This window comes from Phocoena sinus, chromosome 9, assembly GCF_008692025.1.
Source record: "Phocoena sinus isolate mPhoSin1 chromosome 9, mPhoSin1.pri, whole genome shotgun sequence".
Taxonomy (NCBI): domain Eukaryota; kingdom Metazoa; phylum Chordata; class Mammalia; order Artiodactyla; family Phocoenidae; genus Phocoena; species Phocoena sinus.
Window position 1 is genome coordinate 42,877,381 of NC_045771.1, and position 16,530 is coordinate 42,893,910.

At 37.2% G+C, this 16,530-nt stretch overlaps 1 protein-coding gene across 3 annotated transcripts in view; it reads left to right on the forward strand.

The window, feature by feature from the left end:
* Positions 1–16,530, forward strand: part of DPY19L1 (dpy-19 like C-mannosyltransferase 1) — a 105,720-nt gene that overhangs the window by 5,390 nt on the left and 83,800 nt on the right. For all 3 annotated transcript variants that reach the window (XM_032643376.1, XM_032643377.1, XM_032643378.1), the window contains exons 2-4: positions 10,969–10,993; positions 11,623–11,710; positions 14,633–14,770. In XM_032643376.1, the coding sequence (XP_032499267.1) occupies positions 10,969–10,993; positions 11,623–11,710; positions 14,633–14,770 (251 nt within the window). The remainder of the gene's footprint in view (positions 1–10,968; positions 10,994–11,622; positions 11,711–14,632; positions 14,771–16,530) is intronic.

A 16,530-nucleotide genomic window follows, 5' to 3' on the forward strand; every position in this document is an offset into this window, starting at 1 on the left:
AACCATTGGAACATTATTCTTCCAAGGTCAAGAGTCTGCTAGTTTTCTTTAGTTACCATTCTGATGATTACTAGTCATAAAAGTTAGTAAAAATTACACCTCTTTCTAGGTCAAAACCTTTATATTATTGTTTAATCCCATAAAAAGCAGTCCTGTTTCATAGGAAAGATCAGTTCTCCATGGGTGATCTTTCATAATTCAAGAATCATTGAGTACGATTAAGTTTAAAAAGTGGAAGAATTAATTTTTGGAGTACATAAATCTACAACTGTTGTAACTTTTATTTTTGTTTTGATACTGATTTTCATTTTCTCAGCATTATTACTGTCTTCCCCCCCCCCCCCCCCCCGCTGAATGCATTTAAGAGCTCATATATCTTCATGTTTTCCTGGCATATTTCCTCATATTTGACTTCCTTTCCAAAGTAACCAGTTATCAGGTGTGTTTTTCAGTACTTTCACTACACGTAATTGATTCTTGGATGGCATTTTGTATTTTAATCATAGCAGCAAATGTTAACATAACAGCACAGTCACCAAAACCAGTCACAGAAGTTCTGAGTGATTCATTGTACTGACCAAGGATGGAGGTGATTTTATCTTCTAGTTTACAATAGCACCAACTATATCTTAAAACACAGTTTATAAATCACTTGGCCAATAACTTTTGAATACTTGCCATCTTGACAGATTTTTAATTTGAGAATATTGTTATAATTGAGAAGAGTGAGGCTTTATTCGTATGTTCACGCCAACTCAAATTTGCCTAATATACTACTGCTCTGCATTGCATTTTCCTATTACTTCCTAACAGTAACCACTGCTTTTTGTAGTGCAGCCTTTCAGTGCTGAAAATGTCACACCTCAGAATATTTTCCCCACGTTTTAATACTAATCATAAAGTACTTACATAACTAGCAGAGAGCTACTGTTTTCTACTTATGTTTAAAAGTTTTTTTAAAATAAGACCCGATTCCTCACTCTTCTCATCTTTGATCTTCATGGAAGTTTCATGGGAATCTAGAACTTAAAAGTTAACTCCTGGAATTTGATATGTGAGGAAACTGAAGTGGGCCAGGTGAATGGTCTGACATCTCTAGTGAGTTCACTGGGTGAAGTTTGGGATTAAAGTTACGGTATCTTGGCTTGTTAAGCACATCTGTCAAATTGTAGGTTTCAGATCTACAATCTAAGGCAACTGTCACAGATGCTTTAATGGGAAGATGATCTCATGTGTTCCAAGACCTGATAACTTTTTTAGCAAGAGCACTACTTTGGTGGCTTATGGGGAATTGCTCTGATTGTTAAATCCTTATGGTCAGCCTGTCAGTCTCCATTTTGTCTTTGCATAACCTTTTTTCGGAAACTACTAAATTCTGAATTGTTTTTGATTGTGTTAGTTGGTTGTTTGGCATTGTTACAAAAAAAAAAAAAACGGAATAAAATAGTAAAAAACAGTATCACAGTTTTCTTAATCATTTAAAGGCTAAGCAAAACATTGTGCTACCCAAGGGCAGTTTGCAATTTGGGGAGAATGCATAACCTTGAGAATCCATAACTATAGCCTTGAAACTTTAAATGGCTTATCGATTAATGAACTTCTTAAAATCTCTTGCTTAATAATATGCTGGGCCTGGGTGTATATTGTGTATATATGGATCTTTTTTTTTTTTTTTTCCTCTGGTGAAGCGATGCAGCTTCTACATTTTTTTCCATTAGATTTATTAAAGCTTTACAGTTTCACTATGCTTGCCCAGGGGCATTTAATGAGCTAGCATATTATTTCAGGTGTATATTTTATCTAGATACTTGTTCTTTAAAAACTGAAATGGAATTTTTTTTTAGTAAGGAGAAAGTTACTTTATGAAAATTGGTAATGTAGGTTACTGTTTGATTTAAAAATATTTGTGTCCATATTATGTGAGGATACGATTTTAGAAGGAAGTTAGAATTTATTGCTTTAAAAACCCATATGTTGGGTAATTGTATTAAGTATTGCCTACTTTAATATATGTATATACATAAATATTTTAAATGTGAAAATTTTCTTTGTCTATTTCTTTGTTTAGAGGCCTAATTTTATACTGTTTGGGGGTGGTGATATACATTTTCCAGGTTCTGTTTTTTTTTTTTTTTTTTTTTTTTTTTTTTTTTTAAACATCTTTATTGGGGTATAATTGCTTTACAATGGTGTGTTAGTTTCTGCTTTACAACAAAGTGAATCAGCTATACATATACATATGTTCCCATATGTCTTCCCTCTTGCGTCTCCCTCCCTCCCACTCTCCCCATCCCACCCTTCCAGGCTGTCACAAAGCACCGAGCTAATATCCCTGTGCCTTGCGGCTGCTTCCCCCCAGCTATCTACCTTACTACGTTTGTTAGTGTGTATATGTCCATGACTCTCTCTCGCCCTGTCAAAACTCACCCTTCCCCCTCCCCATATCCTTAAGTCCGTTCTCCAGTAGGTCTGCGTCTTTATTCCTATCTTACCCCTAGGTTTTTCATGACATTTTTTTCCCTTAAATTCCATATATATGTGTTAGCATACGGTATTTGTCTTTTTCTTTCTGACTTACTTCACTCTGTATGACAGATTCTAGGTCTATCCATCTCATTACAAATAGCTCAATTTCATTTCTTTTTAAGGCTGAGTAATATTCCATTGTGTATATGTGCCACATCTTCTTTATCCATTCATCCGGTGATGGGCGCTTAGGTTGTTTCCATGTCCTGGCTATTGTAAATAGAGCTGCAATGAACATTTTGGTACATGACTCTCTTTGAATTTTGGTTTTCTCAGGGTATATGCCAAGTAGTGGGATTGCTGGGTCATATGGTAATTCTATTTGTAGTTTTTTAAGGAACCTCCATACTGTTCTCCACAGTGGCTGAACCAATTCACATTCCCACCAGCAGTGCAAGAGTGTCCCCTTTTCTCCACACCCTCTCCAGCATTTATTGTTTCTTGATTTTTTGATGATGGCCATTCTGACTGGTGTGAGATGATATCTCATTGTAGTTTTGATTTGCATTTCTCTAATGATTAATGATGTTGAGCATTCTTTCATGTGTTTGTTGGCATTCTGTATATCTTCTTTGGAGAAATGTCTATTTAGGTCTTCTGCCCATTTTTGGATGGGGTTGTTTGTTTTTTTGTTATTGAGCTGCATGAGCTGCTTGTAAATTTTGGAGATTAATCCTTTGTCAGTTGCTTCATTTGCAAATGTTTTCTCCCATTCTGAGGGTTGTCTTTTGGTCTTGGTTATGGTTTCCTTTGCTGTGCAAAAGCTTTGAAGTTTCATTAGGTCCCATTTGTTTATTTTTGTTTTTATTTCCATTACTCTAGGAGGTGGGTCAGAAAGGATCTTGCTGTGATTTATGTCATAGAGTGTTCTTCCTATGTTTTCTTCTAAGAGTTTGATAGTTTCTGGCCTTACCAGGTTCTGTTTTTATAATTTCACTTCAAAATAAACCTTTGTCCTTGATTTTTAAATTATTTCTAAGAAGTTTCCTCCTTTATGTCAGTGTACCCTTTTGGTTAAATGTGCTTATTAACATTTTTTAATGCTTAAGCTTCCAATTAGAAGGGCACCAGAGGCATAGAACCCAGGCAATCCATGAGGCCTTGGTTTATCCCAATCATGTGACCTTGGGCCTCATGGGAAAATAAGAGCCATTTTTGCTTCAAAAGGGCTCCTGGATCTTTTTGCTTAATATGTGGAAGTGCTCTGTGAACTGCAACTGCAAATCTAACAGTTGTTAGATTTATTCATTATAATTGAGAATTTAATTTTTCCCTAACTGTTGTAAGGTATTATTTTGCTCAATGCCAAATATATGGAGGAGATTCAAATTAACTAAGGTCAACGTTACAAGCATTATTACACAGACCATTGTGAATTCTACCTAGGAGCTATATAGTTTCTTCCAATCGTGATGGAATTTTAAAGTAGTCCTACTTCTCACTTTGAGACTTAATGTCTCTATTAATAAATTGAGTGCATTCCTTTTTTCCCTATTGAAAAAACAAATTAAAAGAGTCAAACCTGCCAAGGCTTTTAGTTTGGGGAGCAGAAAGATCTAAAAGGAAAACAGAAAATAGCCATGGAGGCCCCTTGGACAGTGTGAAGTCCTAAGTATTAGTAGTAGTAGTTGTAGCTATACAAGGTCATTACGTGCTAGGAATAGAGATAACCAGGTGAAAACCCCTCATTTCACATTTGGTGAAAATGAGACTGAAGCTAAATAAGTCATATAAAATCTAAGGAATATTTCTTCTTAAGAAGGACTTTCTTACCATGGAAGGTAAAAAAGAATTTGATTCTTAATTTTTTTTTTTTTAATTTTTATTTATTTATTTTTTTGTGGCACGCGGGCCTCTCACTGTGGCCTCTCCTGTTGCGGAGCACAGGCTCCGGATGCACGGGCTCAGTGGCCATGGCTCACGGGCCCAGCCGCTCCGTGGCATGTGGGATCTTCCTGGACCGGGGCACGAGTCCCCTGCATCGGCAGGCGGACTCTCAACCACTGTGCCACCAGGGAAGCCCTACCATTCTTGATACCACTGGTTGAGTGGCGCTGCCAAACTCCCCTCCTGGTGTTCCTAGAGCTCTGAGAGCCTGACACACTATATATATAGTGAGTGAGCCTTCAGTTAATGTCTCATTATTGTCAATATCATGTGTATTCTATAACACCAGTATCAGTGATGGGAATTCTTTCGTGATGTTGGATCAGAGTCCACATACAGCCTTATTGTAACTGTCTTCTTTTCTGGCTACGCACCATAAATCCTCACCTAAATTGTAATCATGTCCTGTAATCCATCCCCCCTCCCCCCCCACCCAATCCCACTTTAATAAACCGTGTGCTGAGAGGGCCACTATTGATTTGCCTTCTCAGATTTCTTACAGTTCATAGACTTCGTGCTATTTGCTTGGGTGCCTAATGTGTTCTCTCATTATTTCATGCACCTAAATCTCTCTCAAAGATTTTATCTTTAAGGGCCCAGATGCTGGCTACTATCGCTTTAATGTCCTCAGTTTCTAGGAAAATGTGTTGTGCATCTAGGAGGCATTTATGTACTTGTTGGCTTTAAAGCCCTTGATAACACACAGTCTAGGTGTAGAAAGAAGGAAGGGGCCAAGCCTGACGTATACACGACCGTTTTCTCTTTCCCAAACTGGATCCTAAAGAATGTCTTTTTACTTATTAGTTTACTGTACAGAAACTGGGCTTTGATTTTTTCTAGGTACTGTAGACTAGAAACATGATTTCCTTCAATATATTAATTTTGTTATATCTGTTTTACCTTCACATAATTGGAACCCTTTGAGCAGTTTGGAATGCTTAGATATTGTCTTTAGGTGTTTAGGTTGTGACTAATTGAGTATATTCTCTAATTTCTCTCACATGGTGATAGTCATTTAACAGTTCAACCCAGTGAGGTGCCAGGCACAATGCTAGAAGATGTAGATATTAAGATGAATTAAACACAAGCTCAGCCTCAAGGCTTCTCATCCTAGCATAGGGAACTGTTTAGGTGCTCTAATAAAAGTGTAATAGCTATGTTGGCAGGACAAGCTTCACAAAATGCCACATTTGAATTCCTTTGACTTTGAAGGATGAATTAGTAGTTTTCAGGCAGGAGCAAAGGCATAGCATCATTAAAACCCTTGGTAGGGACTTCCCTGGTGGCGCAGTGGTTAAGAATCTACCTGCCAATGCAGGGGATGCGGGTTCGATCCCTGGTCTGGGAAGATCCCACATGCCGCAGAGCAAGCAAGCCTGTGCGCCACAACTACTGAGCCCACGTGCCACAAGGACTGAAGCCCGCGCGTCTAGAGCCCGTGCTCTGCAACAAGAGAAGCCCACGCACCTCAACGGAGAGTAGCCCCCGCTCACCGCAACCAGAGAAAGCCCACATGCGTAGCAATGAAGACCCAACGCAGCCAAAAACAAAACGAAACAAAACCAAAAAACACTTGTCATTTTAGGGGATCATTGCCCAGTGCAGCCAAGCATGACGGGTGTGTGGTGGGATTAACTGGAAAAAGGCCAGAATGTGGACTCCATGGTGTGGGCCATGGGAAGTCATGGGACTTTTTAGACAGGGGGAGGAGATGCTTAAGTCTGTACATTTAGAAACTGACTTCCTTCTCCAGGATGGATTGTTGGTGTGGAATAGGGAGACTATTTACTGGTGACTTCATCTTCTGGGAAGAAACTTTTAAACTCTGAATGGACCCTTGAGAACAATTGTTAGTAATATTAGGAAGAGGTTGAGTGTGGAACTTGTCAAGGTTGATTTTAAAACCTTGTCCAGTGGATTTAAGAAGAGTTCTTAACTTCTTTTTATGTCATTTTGTTACTTGAGCATTAGGGAGGCCAAAACTGTGCAGAATGCTTTAAGTATGGATTAACCTCAATTTAAGAATAAGATGTATCTTTAAATTTTGCAAGTCATTTTGGACTTACAGTATATTTCTCTGTATAAATATTGTTACGAGATGAGGTCATCAAATGCCTACAGATGGGAAGGGAGGCAGCTCTGTCACTGTGGAAAGAAACAGGCTTGGAATGAGAACTTCTGGGTCCAGGTTCTTGCTTTTGGGGAAATAACCTCTCAGAGGCCCAGTTTTTCATTTGTGAAATGGGAATAAATACAGGATTGTTGTGAGACTCAAGAGGGCTTGTGAAGGTATTCTGTGAATTAAGTCAAGTACTAGTTATGAAGTACACGCCTGAGGGATTAAATGTAGGGTAGATGGGAAACTGTAGTCCTGGCTGGGGTTGCAGGAGGGTGGCTGGCAGGTTACCAGAGAGGGGCAAGGGGAGAAGCAGCCCACCCTGGCTTCACAGTTCCTGCTCTCCTGCCTTGAGGAGGAGGAAGAGAGAAAGGACAGTGGGTCTCCACCTTTAGCGTGCAGAAGACTCAGCCGAGGAATCTTAGGAAAGCAGATCGCGGGGCTCAACTTCCCAGCAATCCTCACTGGGTGGGTGGGAGGACTTCTGAGTCACCTGCTGGGGCGAGGCGACCTGGGGGAAGGTAGGAGGCTGGGAGAGTTGGTGAGAGAGGTCTGGGGGATCTGGTGCTGGTTGGAGAGGGGATGGGATCTAGGAACCCTTGAGGACTGAGCAGAACAGCGTGGAAGGACCCCCTCCTCCATTTCTTTCCCCGTTCCTCCTGCCCTCTTTACTGCTGGAAAGCTCTGCGGGCCAGGCAAGATCGAGCGGGGGAAGCAGGGGGCGTCCCCTTCCCACTTTCCGAGCTGTGGCTGGAAGGAGGGGTGTCAGAGGGAGCAGAGCTGGGGCAGGACCTCGGGAACTCCACTGTGCCGGGGTTCCAGACTGAGAATGGCAGGCTTAGGCAGCGGGCTGCGCGTAGGCGAGGGGGTCTAATATGCACTGATCGCTGCGACTCTATTTTAGAAAAAAAACAAAACAAAACTATTATATGCACACGAGTGTGTGTGTGTGTAGCCATCCATCCATCAAAGTATATTCAACTCTGGTTTATTATGTGGACATGGTTTAGGATTATTTAATTTCCCACCTTAATTATATGCATTAATTCAGCAAACATTTGAGTCTGGCTATGTGCTCAGCTTCTTGCTAAGTACTGCTGTAGTAAAATTCAGTGAAACATTGTTTGTATCCTCAGGAAATTGCATTCTATTTTGTTTAAACAAGATTCTAATAACAGGAGAAGAATAATTTTCAGTGAAGAAGCAGCTCAAATCGCATAAGGCTGAAAATTGATATAATGTGACATATAATCTTGTACAAAATTTCTTTAATCAGAAAGTGGAAGGAGTGGCCAATTTAGTTTCAGAGTATTGGTAATTTGTGTGCTTCTAGCAAAACTTAAGAGCCTTTCAGAATTCTCAGCCACAGGATTGCAATCTTTTGAATTACGTTACAAAGCAAACCTTCTTTTCTTGAACACCTTTTTCTTATAGAATAGTTTTGGATTTTTTGAAAGTTTTCTTTATCTTCTGATTTTTTTTAAAAAAATGCTGTATTTACCTCAGTACCTTAGAATGACAAGAATAGCATATGTGTTAAACTGGAAAAATTGGTTATCAATTTTGTGACACTCCCAGAAGACTATACACAGGATTGATAATCACTGGAATACATTTAGAGAAAATCATTTATAATCTTTTCTGTAGGCAAGAAGGCAAGAAAAGCTCTTTAGGGATACTTGAGGAAGTTTTTGTCATTTTATGTCTTTATGCTTAAATTATGCTCACAAGGCAGTATCTGCTTTACTTGCTGGGGCTTTCATTTTCAAATGACATATGCATATAATTTATCTCAATTTTGAATAAATTAAAGTATAGCTCTACACTTTTATAAAAAAATAATAGCTTCTATAAAACATACTGCCTTTATCAACAGATGAATTGTAACTTTTTTCTTTTATCTTTAAAATAAATAAAGAAAGAGGGAAGGGGAATAAGATACTTAGGGTAAGGAGGCTCTGGCCTTTGTGTCAGCCCCTCCCTCCTCCACAAGAGGCCACACAGCACAGGGATCTTAGGTCGGAATTCCTGCTTCCAACCTCCCTTTCTCTGTTTATCCACTTTGTTTCTTGGGCAAGTTCCTAAAGTTCTCTGGGAATCAACGTATTATCTGTATACCAGGGAAGGTTGGTACCTAACACATCGGATGGTTGCGAGGATTTATTGAATTAGTTCAAGTAAAGCACTTAAAAATGCCTGGCAGGTAATAAGAATTCAAATGTTAGCTGCTTTATTACTATTATTAAATTGAAATGAACAAAGGACTACAAAACATTGGACAGATTATGAATCGACCCTGGAAACTATGAAAGAGGGTCATTCAAATGCCAAGAAATCCAAGAATTGTCTAGTGCTGCACGGATTGAATTAAAGGAAGGCACCAAAAGGCACTTTGTATCTTCCATCCTTCTGAGAAGTTGTAGTATTCTGAGGAAGTAGAGAGATGATGATCTTGAGAAATCCTATGTATCGCTGCAGAATTGTGAAGGTCAAAGACTAGTTTAAAGGCGTAATGTGAAATGCATTTCTGTTAAAGTCAGCAGAATACTGGATGCCCTCTTTTACCAGAATTACTTGGTATTATTCTAGAAGTTTATTATTATTGTCAGATGGGAAGAAGAAACTAATAGTAAAATTATAAAACATGAGCAAAGTTATCTTTTTAAAATATTATTTAAAATGGAGAATTGAAGATGATAAACCAAAAAAAATAAATAAATAAAAGAATTAATAGTTTAGTAAATGAGCCCAAAAGAAATACATTACAAAATAAATACACTTCAAAAATAAATACATTAACAATATCCAGTAAAGTATAATGAAAACAAAATTTCATGGTTATTAGCAGGAGCAAACAGATGTTAAACTCCCCGGTAAGACTTAATAAGAAATATGAGTTAACTATGTATTATGTATTAGCTCTACTGATAGGATTTTTGTCGACGGCAGTTGAAAAGAGAGTTGAATAATTGAAGTTATATATCATGTTTATGGATACTAACATATACATATATATTATAAATATGTAGATTCTTCCCATATTAATTTATGAATGAAATCAAAATTATAAACTCTAAGGGATTACCAAAGTATAATGTGACAAGTCTTCAGTATAAGGTGGTATTTACATTCTATGATAGAAGAATGATTTATTCAGCAACATGATAGTTAGATCATTGAGAAAATAAAGCCCAGATTATATTATGGTGGTGTGAAGTCTTTAAAGGTAAAAACCAAAAAGGGAGTGGATACTAGATTTGTCAATGAGAAAAAAAAAATAAGAAAAAAAAATCAAAATTTCAAAAGGTCAAAGTACCAGGTACAAATAAATGTCAAATGACAAACCTAGTTAAATATTTGTCGTTTCAATGATCTGGAAAGAGTAAATCTTTTTCTTTTGTAACTATTAGTATCTTCTAGGTAAAATGCATTTTTTAATTTTTAAAAATATAAATACTTCTTTAAAAATAAGACAATAAGATCTGAGCTGTTTTGTCTTTCATTTCTAAGAGTACTTTATAGTTCATTTCCTTAGTAGTTATTTAATCAGAAACCTGCAATACAGTGAATCTTGTGATACAAGGAAACTGAATGGTATTTTCTGGATTCATTTTAATGTGTTCTTTGTACTTGTACAGAAAGCAAACTATGAGACTGGTTTTATTACTAGCTTGTTTTCTCTCCCTTTTCTATTTTCCTTACCCCCCTCCATCTCCTTCTTCCTTCTTCTTTTGTTTTAAATTTGTTTAAAAAATAGTCAACTGTGGGCTTCCCTGGTGGCGCAGTGGTTGAGAGTCTGCCTGCTGATGCAGGGGACATGGATTCATGCCCCGGTCCAGGAAGATCCCACATGCCGGGAAGATCCCACATGCCACGGAGCGGCTAGGCCCGTGAGCCGTGGCCGCTGAGCCTGCGCGTCCACAATGGGAGAGGCCACAACAGTGAGAGGCCTGCGTACCGCAAAAAATAAAAAAAAAGGAAAATGTATTATAGAAATTAAGATATTGCAGCACATATCGAAAGTGATAGTTCCCTCTTTTTGTCCATCCCCAGTCCTGTTCCCTGAGGTCACCATATTTCTTTATTCTGTTGCCTCTCACCATTGGTTCTATTCGCTTTGCAGTTGAGTTTGTGGAACTTTCCATCTGAGGGTTTCTTGTATAGTTGTTGGCAAATAATAGCTCCTCATTAATTTTGTTGAATGAGTGTATGAATGAAAATTGTAGATATATGCTTAATTCTTTTATAATTTAGTCTATTGGTATTTTAAGCAGAGCCCTGGGACTTCTTTTGAAGAGTCCCTATTCTTTGCCCAGTCCCTAAGAGTTCAAGATTTACAGTTCCCAAACTTTACCATGCTTATCTTTGTAATGCTTTTCTGTAGGGTGAAAACATTTTTTAATGCTAAAGTAATAATTTACGTTTCTTTTTTCTTGCAGCTGCCTTTGCAGCAGTGTTGCACTGGTAAGATTGTTTTTCTCCTATGGTATATTTTATGCAGATGTTTATAGCCTACCAAACTATTGCTCATATATATATGAATAATTTCAGTTTAAGGATGAATGTATATTATTACATGCAGCACACTAGTCTGAAAATGTAGTTTAATTCATAAATCAGAGCCAGAATAATGCAATTTTTTAATAAAAAAGATCTATTATTAAAGAGGTTATATTTGAGACTCTCCTTCCCTTAACATTAATATAGTGTTTATGTTGAGAGGAAGATTCATTCTTTTAATTTTCTGGATAGAAAGAAATAAGAATTTCATAAATCAGACATTTCTGAAATGGTAACCCAATGACATTTATAGTTTAATCTATAATTTTATTATACTTGGCTTAAAACGTCATTATTCTGGTTCATTCTAATTTTAAAATTTAATTTGAATTAGCTTTTAAAATTCTTATAGAGAGAAAGTTTAGTAGAAATGTAAGATATACTGAGTGGAAAAACAAATATGCATACCATTGTGTTTGAGTTTTATCACAAAATGAGTTGCAAATATATAGATTTTTTGCTTTTAGAGTTTCTTTTAAAATTATACTTAGTATAAGTTTCAACACTGTTGCTTTGTTACTCTTGTTTTACAGGAGCCATATCACACACCTCTTTGAAAATGATCGTCATTTTTCTCACCTCTCAACATTGGAAAGGGAGATGGCTTTTCGCACTGAAATGGTTAGTTTTCATGTAATATTTTATTATAGTAGTTTAGTAATCTAAACATTTTAAGCTTTTCATCCTGGAAGTTTTCAAAGATGTTCCAAAGTAGGAAGAGTAGACAACTCCCCCTACCCATTCTCCCAGCTTCAACAACTGAGGACACATACCCATTTTTCTGTCATCTACATCTTCACACACCCATCTCTTTTTAAAGGAAACCTCAGATATTGTTTCATCTGTAAATATTTTTCATATGTGTCTCAAAAGAAAGGACTTTTTTTTGTTAACTACAGTATCATTGTCATACTTGAAAATAATGAAGAGCAATTACTTAATGTCATCAAAGATCAACCAGTGTTTAAATTACCTGGGGGAATGGGCATTTAATAACCATAATTCCTCTGTAGAGAAGAACTTTCCCACAATACTTATTTGGTTTGTTTCTCTGAGGTACACTTCACAGGAAAGACAGGAAAATGCTTGATTCTTTCTTTTTATTACAACTTTTCAGAAAAATGAGTTGGTTCCGTAGCATCTCCTAGTGGTGACCAATGGAGTTCTGTTGGTACTCCTTTTGGAATACCATTGTGGCCTGATAGATTTTAACATATTTTTTAAACTTACCTGTCTTTAGCTGGTGAGAGCCCTTGCAGTTCTCTCTGTCTCCTTGACATGACCTCACTAGTATTCTGTAGCTTCCTTACTTGCTGGTACTACAAGACATTTCCTCTCCAGACCTGGAATCATCCAGTTTTCCAAGGAGCCCTGATTCCTTTCAGTAGCACATGGTATTTAGAGACCACAATTTTGGTTCTAGAGGTGCTCACTGATAATACTTTATATTAGATTGGCCATTGTGTCTAGGCCTTTTTAGTAAACAGAATTAGGAAACAGTTTTTTAAAAGGAGAAAATAAATTATTGATTTATATTTCTAAATTCAAATTTAGTTTTAGGTGGTTTTTACTTTTTTGATATTAAATTTGTATCTTTTCTGTTAGCTTGAGAATCTTGGTTTCAAATTACTTATACTTGAGGAATAAAAGTATCAAAGATATTATTAAAAATGATTACTGAAAATAATTTAAAACTTTCTTGCAGCTCTTTTTGACTTTAGGATATATTCCATTAGGGGTGTACAGTAAAATTACTATTGATATGTCTTAAAGTTGTTTGAAATCCTCTCCCAACTAGATAAATAATTAATTCTTTTTCTTCTTTTTTTCTTTTTTTGCTATTTAGGCATGTAAAATTTTTTGTTTTTAAATTTTAATTATATAAGATATTCACATGGTTCCAAAATCAAACCTACAAGGTAGGTTGTAGTTTCCTGGGGCTCTCATAACAAAGTACAATAAACTAGGTGCCTTAAAAGAGCAGAAGTTTATTCTCTCACGGTTCTGGAGGCTAGAAGTCTGAAATCAAGGTGCTGGCTGTCCCATGTTTTCTCTGAGACTCCTTCCCAGCTTCTCATGGTTCTGGCAATCCTTGGCTTGCATTGGAGGTACAATCACTCCAATCTCTGCCTCTGTCTTCATGCAGCATTTTCCCTTGTGCCTCTGTGTTTAAATTTCCCTGCTGTTATAAGGATATCAGTTATTTTGCATTTGGAGTCCACCTAATCCAGTATTACCTCATTTTATTTTGATTACATTTGCAAGGAGCCTATTCCACATAGGTCACATTCACAGGTTTTAGTGAACATGAAATATTGGGGGACGTTATTAAACCTAGTACAGTAGGAAGTATTTAAAAAAACAGTGATATGAGAGCTAAATACCATGGTATCAAGAACCATTTTTTTCCTTTTCTGAGTAGGCAAATCACTTTGATATTTATAAACCTTAAGGTGAGTTTAGAGTTTGATAGCTAATGGTACTGGCTACCAGGGGAGCTCTAGACAAAACTGTATAGCAGATGGAATTGGTTCATCTGTTTTGCCCTATGCTGCCACTTCTGCTCCCTCATAAGGCTTCTAGTACTTGCTTGTTTTTTGTCCCATGTAGTATTCCAACCTTGATATCTTTCATAATTAGCATGTCAAAGTAAAAAATTATTTTCCTCAAAATGGGAGTACTACCACTGTCCCTCTCTTCCACCCTCAGAGCCCTGGTCCTGCAGGGTACTTACCTTATGCTGAGCTGAGAAGAAGGAAAATAGTCTGTAAAACTAGCTGGCATCTGAATGTAACTTATATGTAACACATCAGTGTGTAGCCTTCCTAATATATTTGTATTTTTACATATAACTCTGGAGGAAAGGTGGCTGATAGTACCATTTTGAGGATTCAAATAAGCATTTAGGGGGAAACGTTTTTGGCTGAGGACGATTGCGTTGGTTCATGGTAAACTTAGGTTCCATAGTAAACTCATCCTGTTCATAAGATAGCCTTTACTGACACTTCAATTAGTATGGATTATAGGGGTTTCTTAAATGAAGTGTGCTGTCTGAGTTATATTACTTTTTATTATTTAAAAAAATTTTTTTTGCGGTACGTGGGCCTCTCACTGTTGTGGCCTCTCCCGTTGCGGGGCACAGGCTCCGGACGCGCAGGCTCAGCGGCCATGGCTCATGGGCCCAGCTGCTCCAAGGCATGTGGAATCTTCCCGGACCGGGTCACGAACCCATGTCCTCTGCATCGGCAGGCGGACTCTCAACCACTGCACCACCAGGGAAGCCCTATATTACTTTTTAAATGTTGAAACTATTTTTGAAGCTATTTTGAGATCAACTGTTTCAATTAAGACAAGGTTATACTAAGATATGTAAGTTTTTTGCAACCTGAGCATTTATTAGTGATCAGAAACCTATGAAATTAATTGTAGCTGTTACTTTCTTGATTGCTTTATTTTTCAAAAGCAGCATATTTAAGTTTTTTTTTAAGCTAATAAGAGGCATAGTGATTATGTACTTTTAGTCATAACATGTGCTTATTTCAGGGACTATATTATTCCTACTTTAAGACTATTGTGGAAGCACCCTCATTTTTGGATGGAGTATGGATGATTATGAATGATAAGCTGACTGAATATCCCCTTGTTATTAATACATTAAAAAGGTTCAATCTTTACCCTGAGGTAAGATACCTTTTCAATTGTGATTTTTTTTTTTTACTTTTTAAAGTATTACTTATATTAAATGCTGATTCTAAATCTAAGATGTAATTCAGTATATTGAATTTTCTTTTTTTTTTTAAAGAAAACGTGTATCTTTTCTTGGAAAGGAATATGGAAAAAAGATCATTATTAATTTTGGGGGTCTTTAACTGATTTTATGGGAGTGATTAGTATGATTGCATGGTTTACAAAGTATGAAAACTGTCTAGATTTGGTATGTTTATAGGGATTATAGCAGAGGAGCGCCATTACTTGTACATGTCATTTGCCAAATAATGTTTCTTCCTTATCTGGGATTCTTCATTTAATTGAATGCACTTTTCCCCTGTGGGAGTGGAAGAAAGGACCTGAGATAGGAAGGCAGTGATATCAGTAACCTTTGGCCTCTCCTTCACCATCCCTCCTTCATTTGATGCATCCCTAAGCATTCTCCAGGACCAACCTGAGATGTAACTTCCTCAGTGACTCCTCCTTGAGGTTCTCCTGTTAAGCGCACGTCCCCTGGGCTCCCCCTTCTTAGCATGCTGATGCTTCTAGAAGGCATGCTGCCTGATGCCAGGGCCATGGTCTCTGTGGGATCTCAAGCCCGGGCTCAGTACCAGCACGAAGCAGGGCTTTTGGTCATTTCACATTGAGTGAGTGGAGTCCAACTTCCAGATCAACTGAGTTAGCCTGATTGATTAGTAAGGCAATAGAGATAGAGGAGATAGAGACCAATAAATAATCACCAGAGTACTTATTGAGTACTTTCTATAGCCATGTACACATTTACTTTTACAGCAATGGGATCACACAACACGTAACATTTTTTATAAGTGCTTTTTGTCTTTTAAGAATATATATATATATATTTTTTGCGGTACACGGGCCTCTCATTGTTGTGGCCTCTCCCGTTGCGGAGAACAGGCTCCGGACGCACAGGCTCAGCGGCCATGGCCCACGGGCCCAGCCGCTCTGCGGCATGTGGGATCTTCCCGGACCGGGGCACAAACCCATGTCCCCTGCATCGGCAGGCGGACTCTCAACCACTGCGCCACCAGGGAAGCCCTGTCTTTTAAGAATATTTAAAGCCATCTTCCTAAGTCATCTTTTCTTCAACAGCATCATGTTTTATGGCTGTATATACAATCTACCATTGTTTATTTAGTCCATCTTTTATGAAAACTTTGGTTGTTTTCAACTTTTAAAGGATCTAAAGCTGCAATAAGCATCCTTGAAGCGAAATCTTTACATACATTCTTATGTTTTTTTAAACTATGAATATGTTGATGTGGAACTATTTAGTTCAATAGAATATATGCTTTAATGATTTTGGTACATGTTGCCAAAATGCTTTCTAGATAGGTTATATTCCCACTAGCAGTTTTTCTGAAAATGCTTGTTTCCCTGCATCCTTGCTAATTTAATAGGCTGAAAAAAGTTAAGATCACATGAAGTATTTTGTTCATTGCTGTATATATGTGTGTGTATGTATATTTTATTCAATGCTATATCTTAAAATGCATTTTCACTTTTAAAAATAATTGCTTATTCATGCCCTTTGTCTATGTTTTTATTGATATTTTATAAGAGCTCATTTATTATATGCAGGATGTTAATACTATGCTATATGATAAGATATTTTCTCCAGCTTTTTGTTGCCTTTTAGTTTTGTACAGTATGATGAGAATGTATTTTTTCTGTTCAGAGATATCTGTGAAGCTTTTAGATTTATGGTTTTT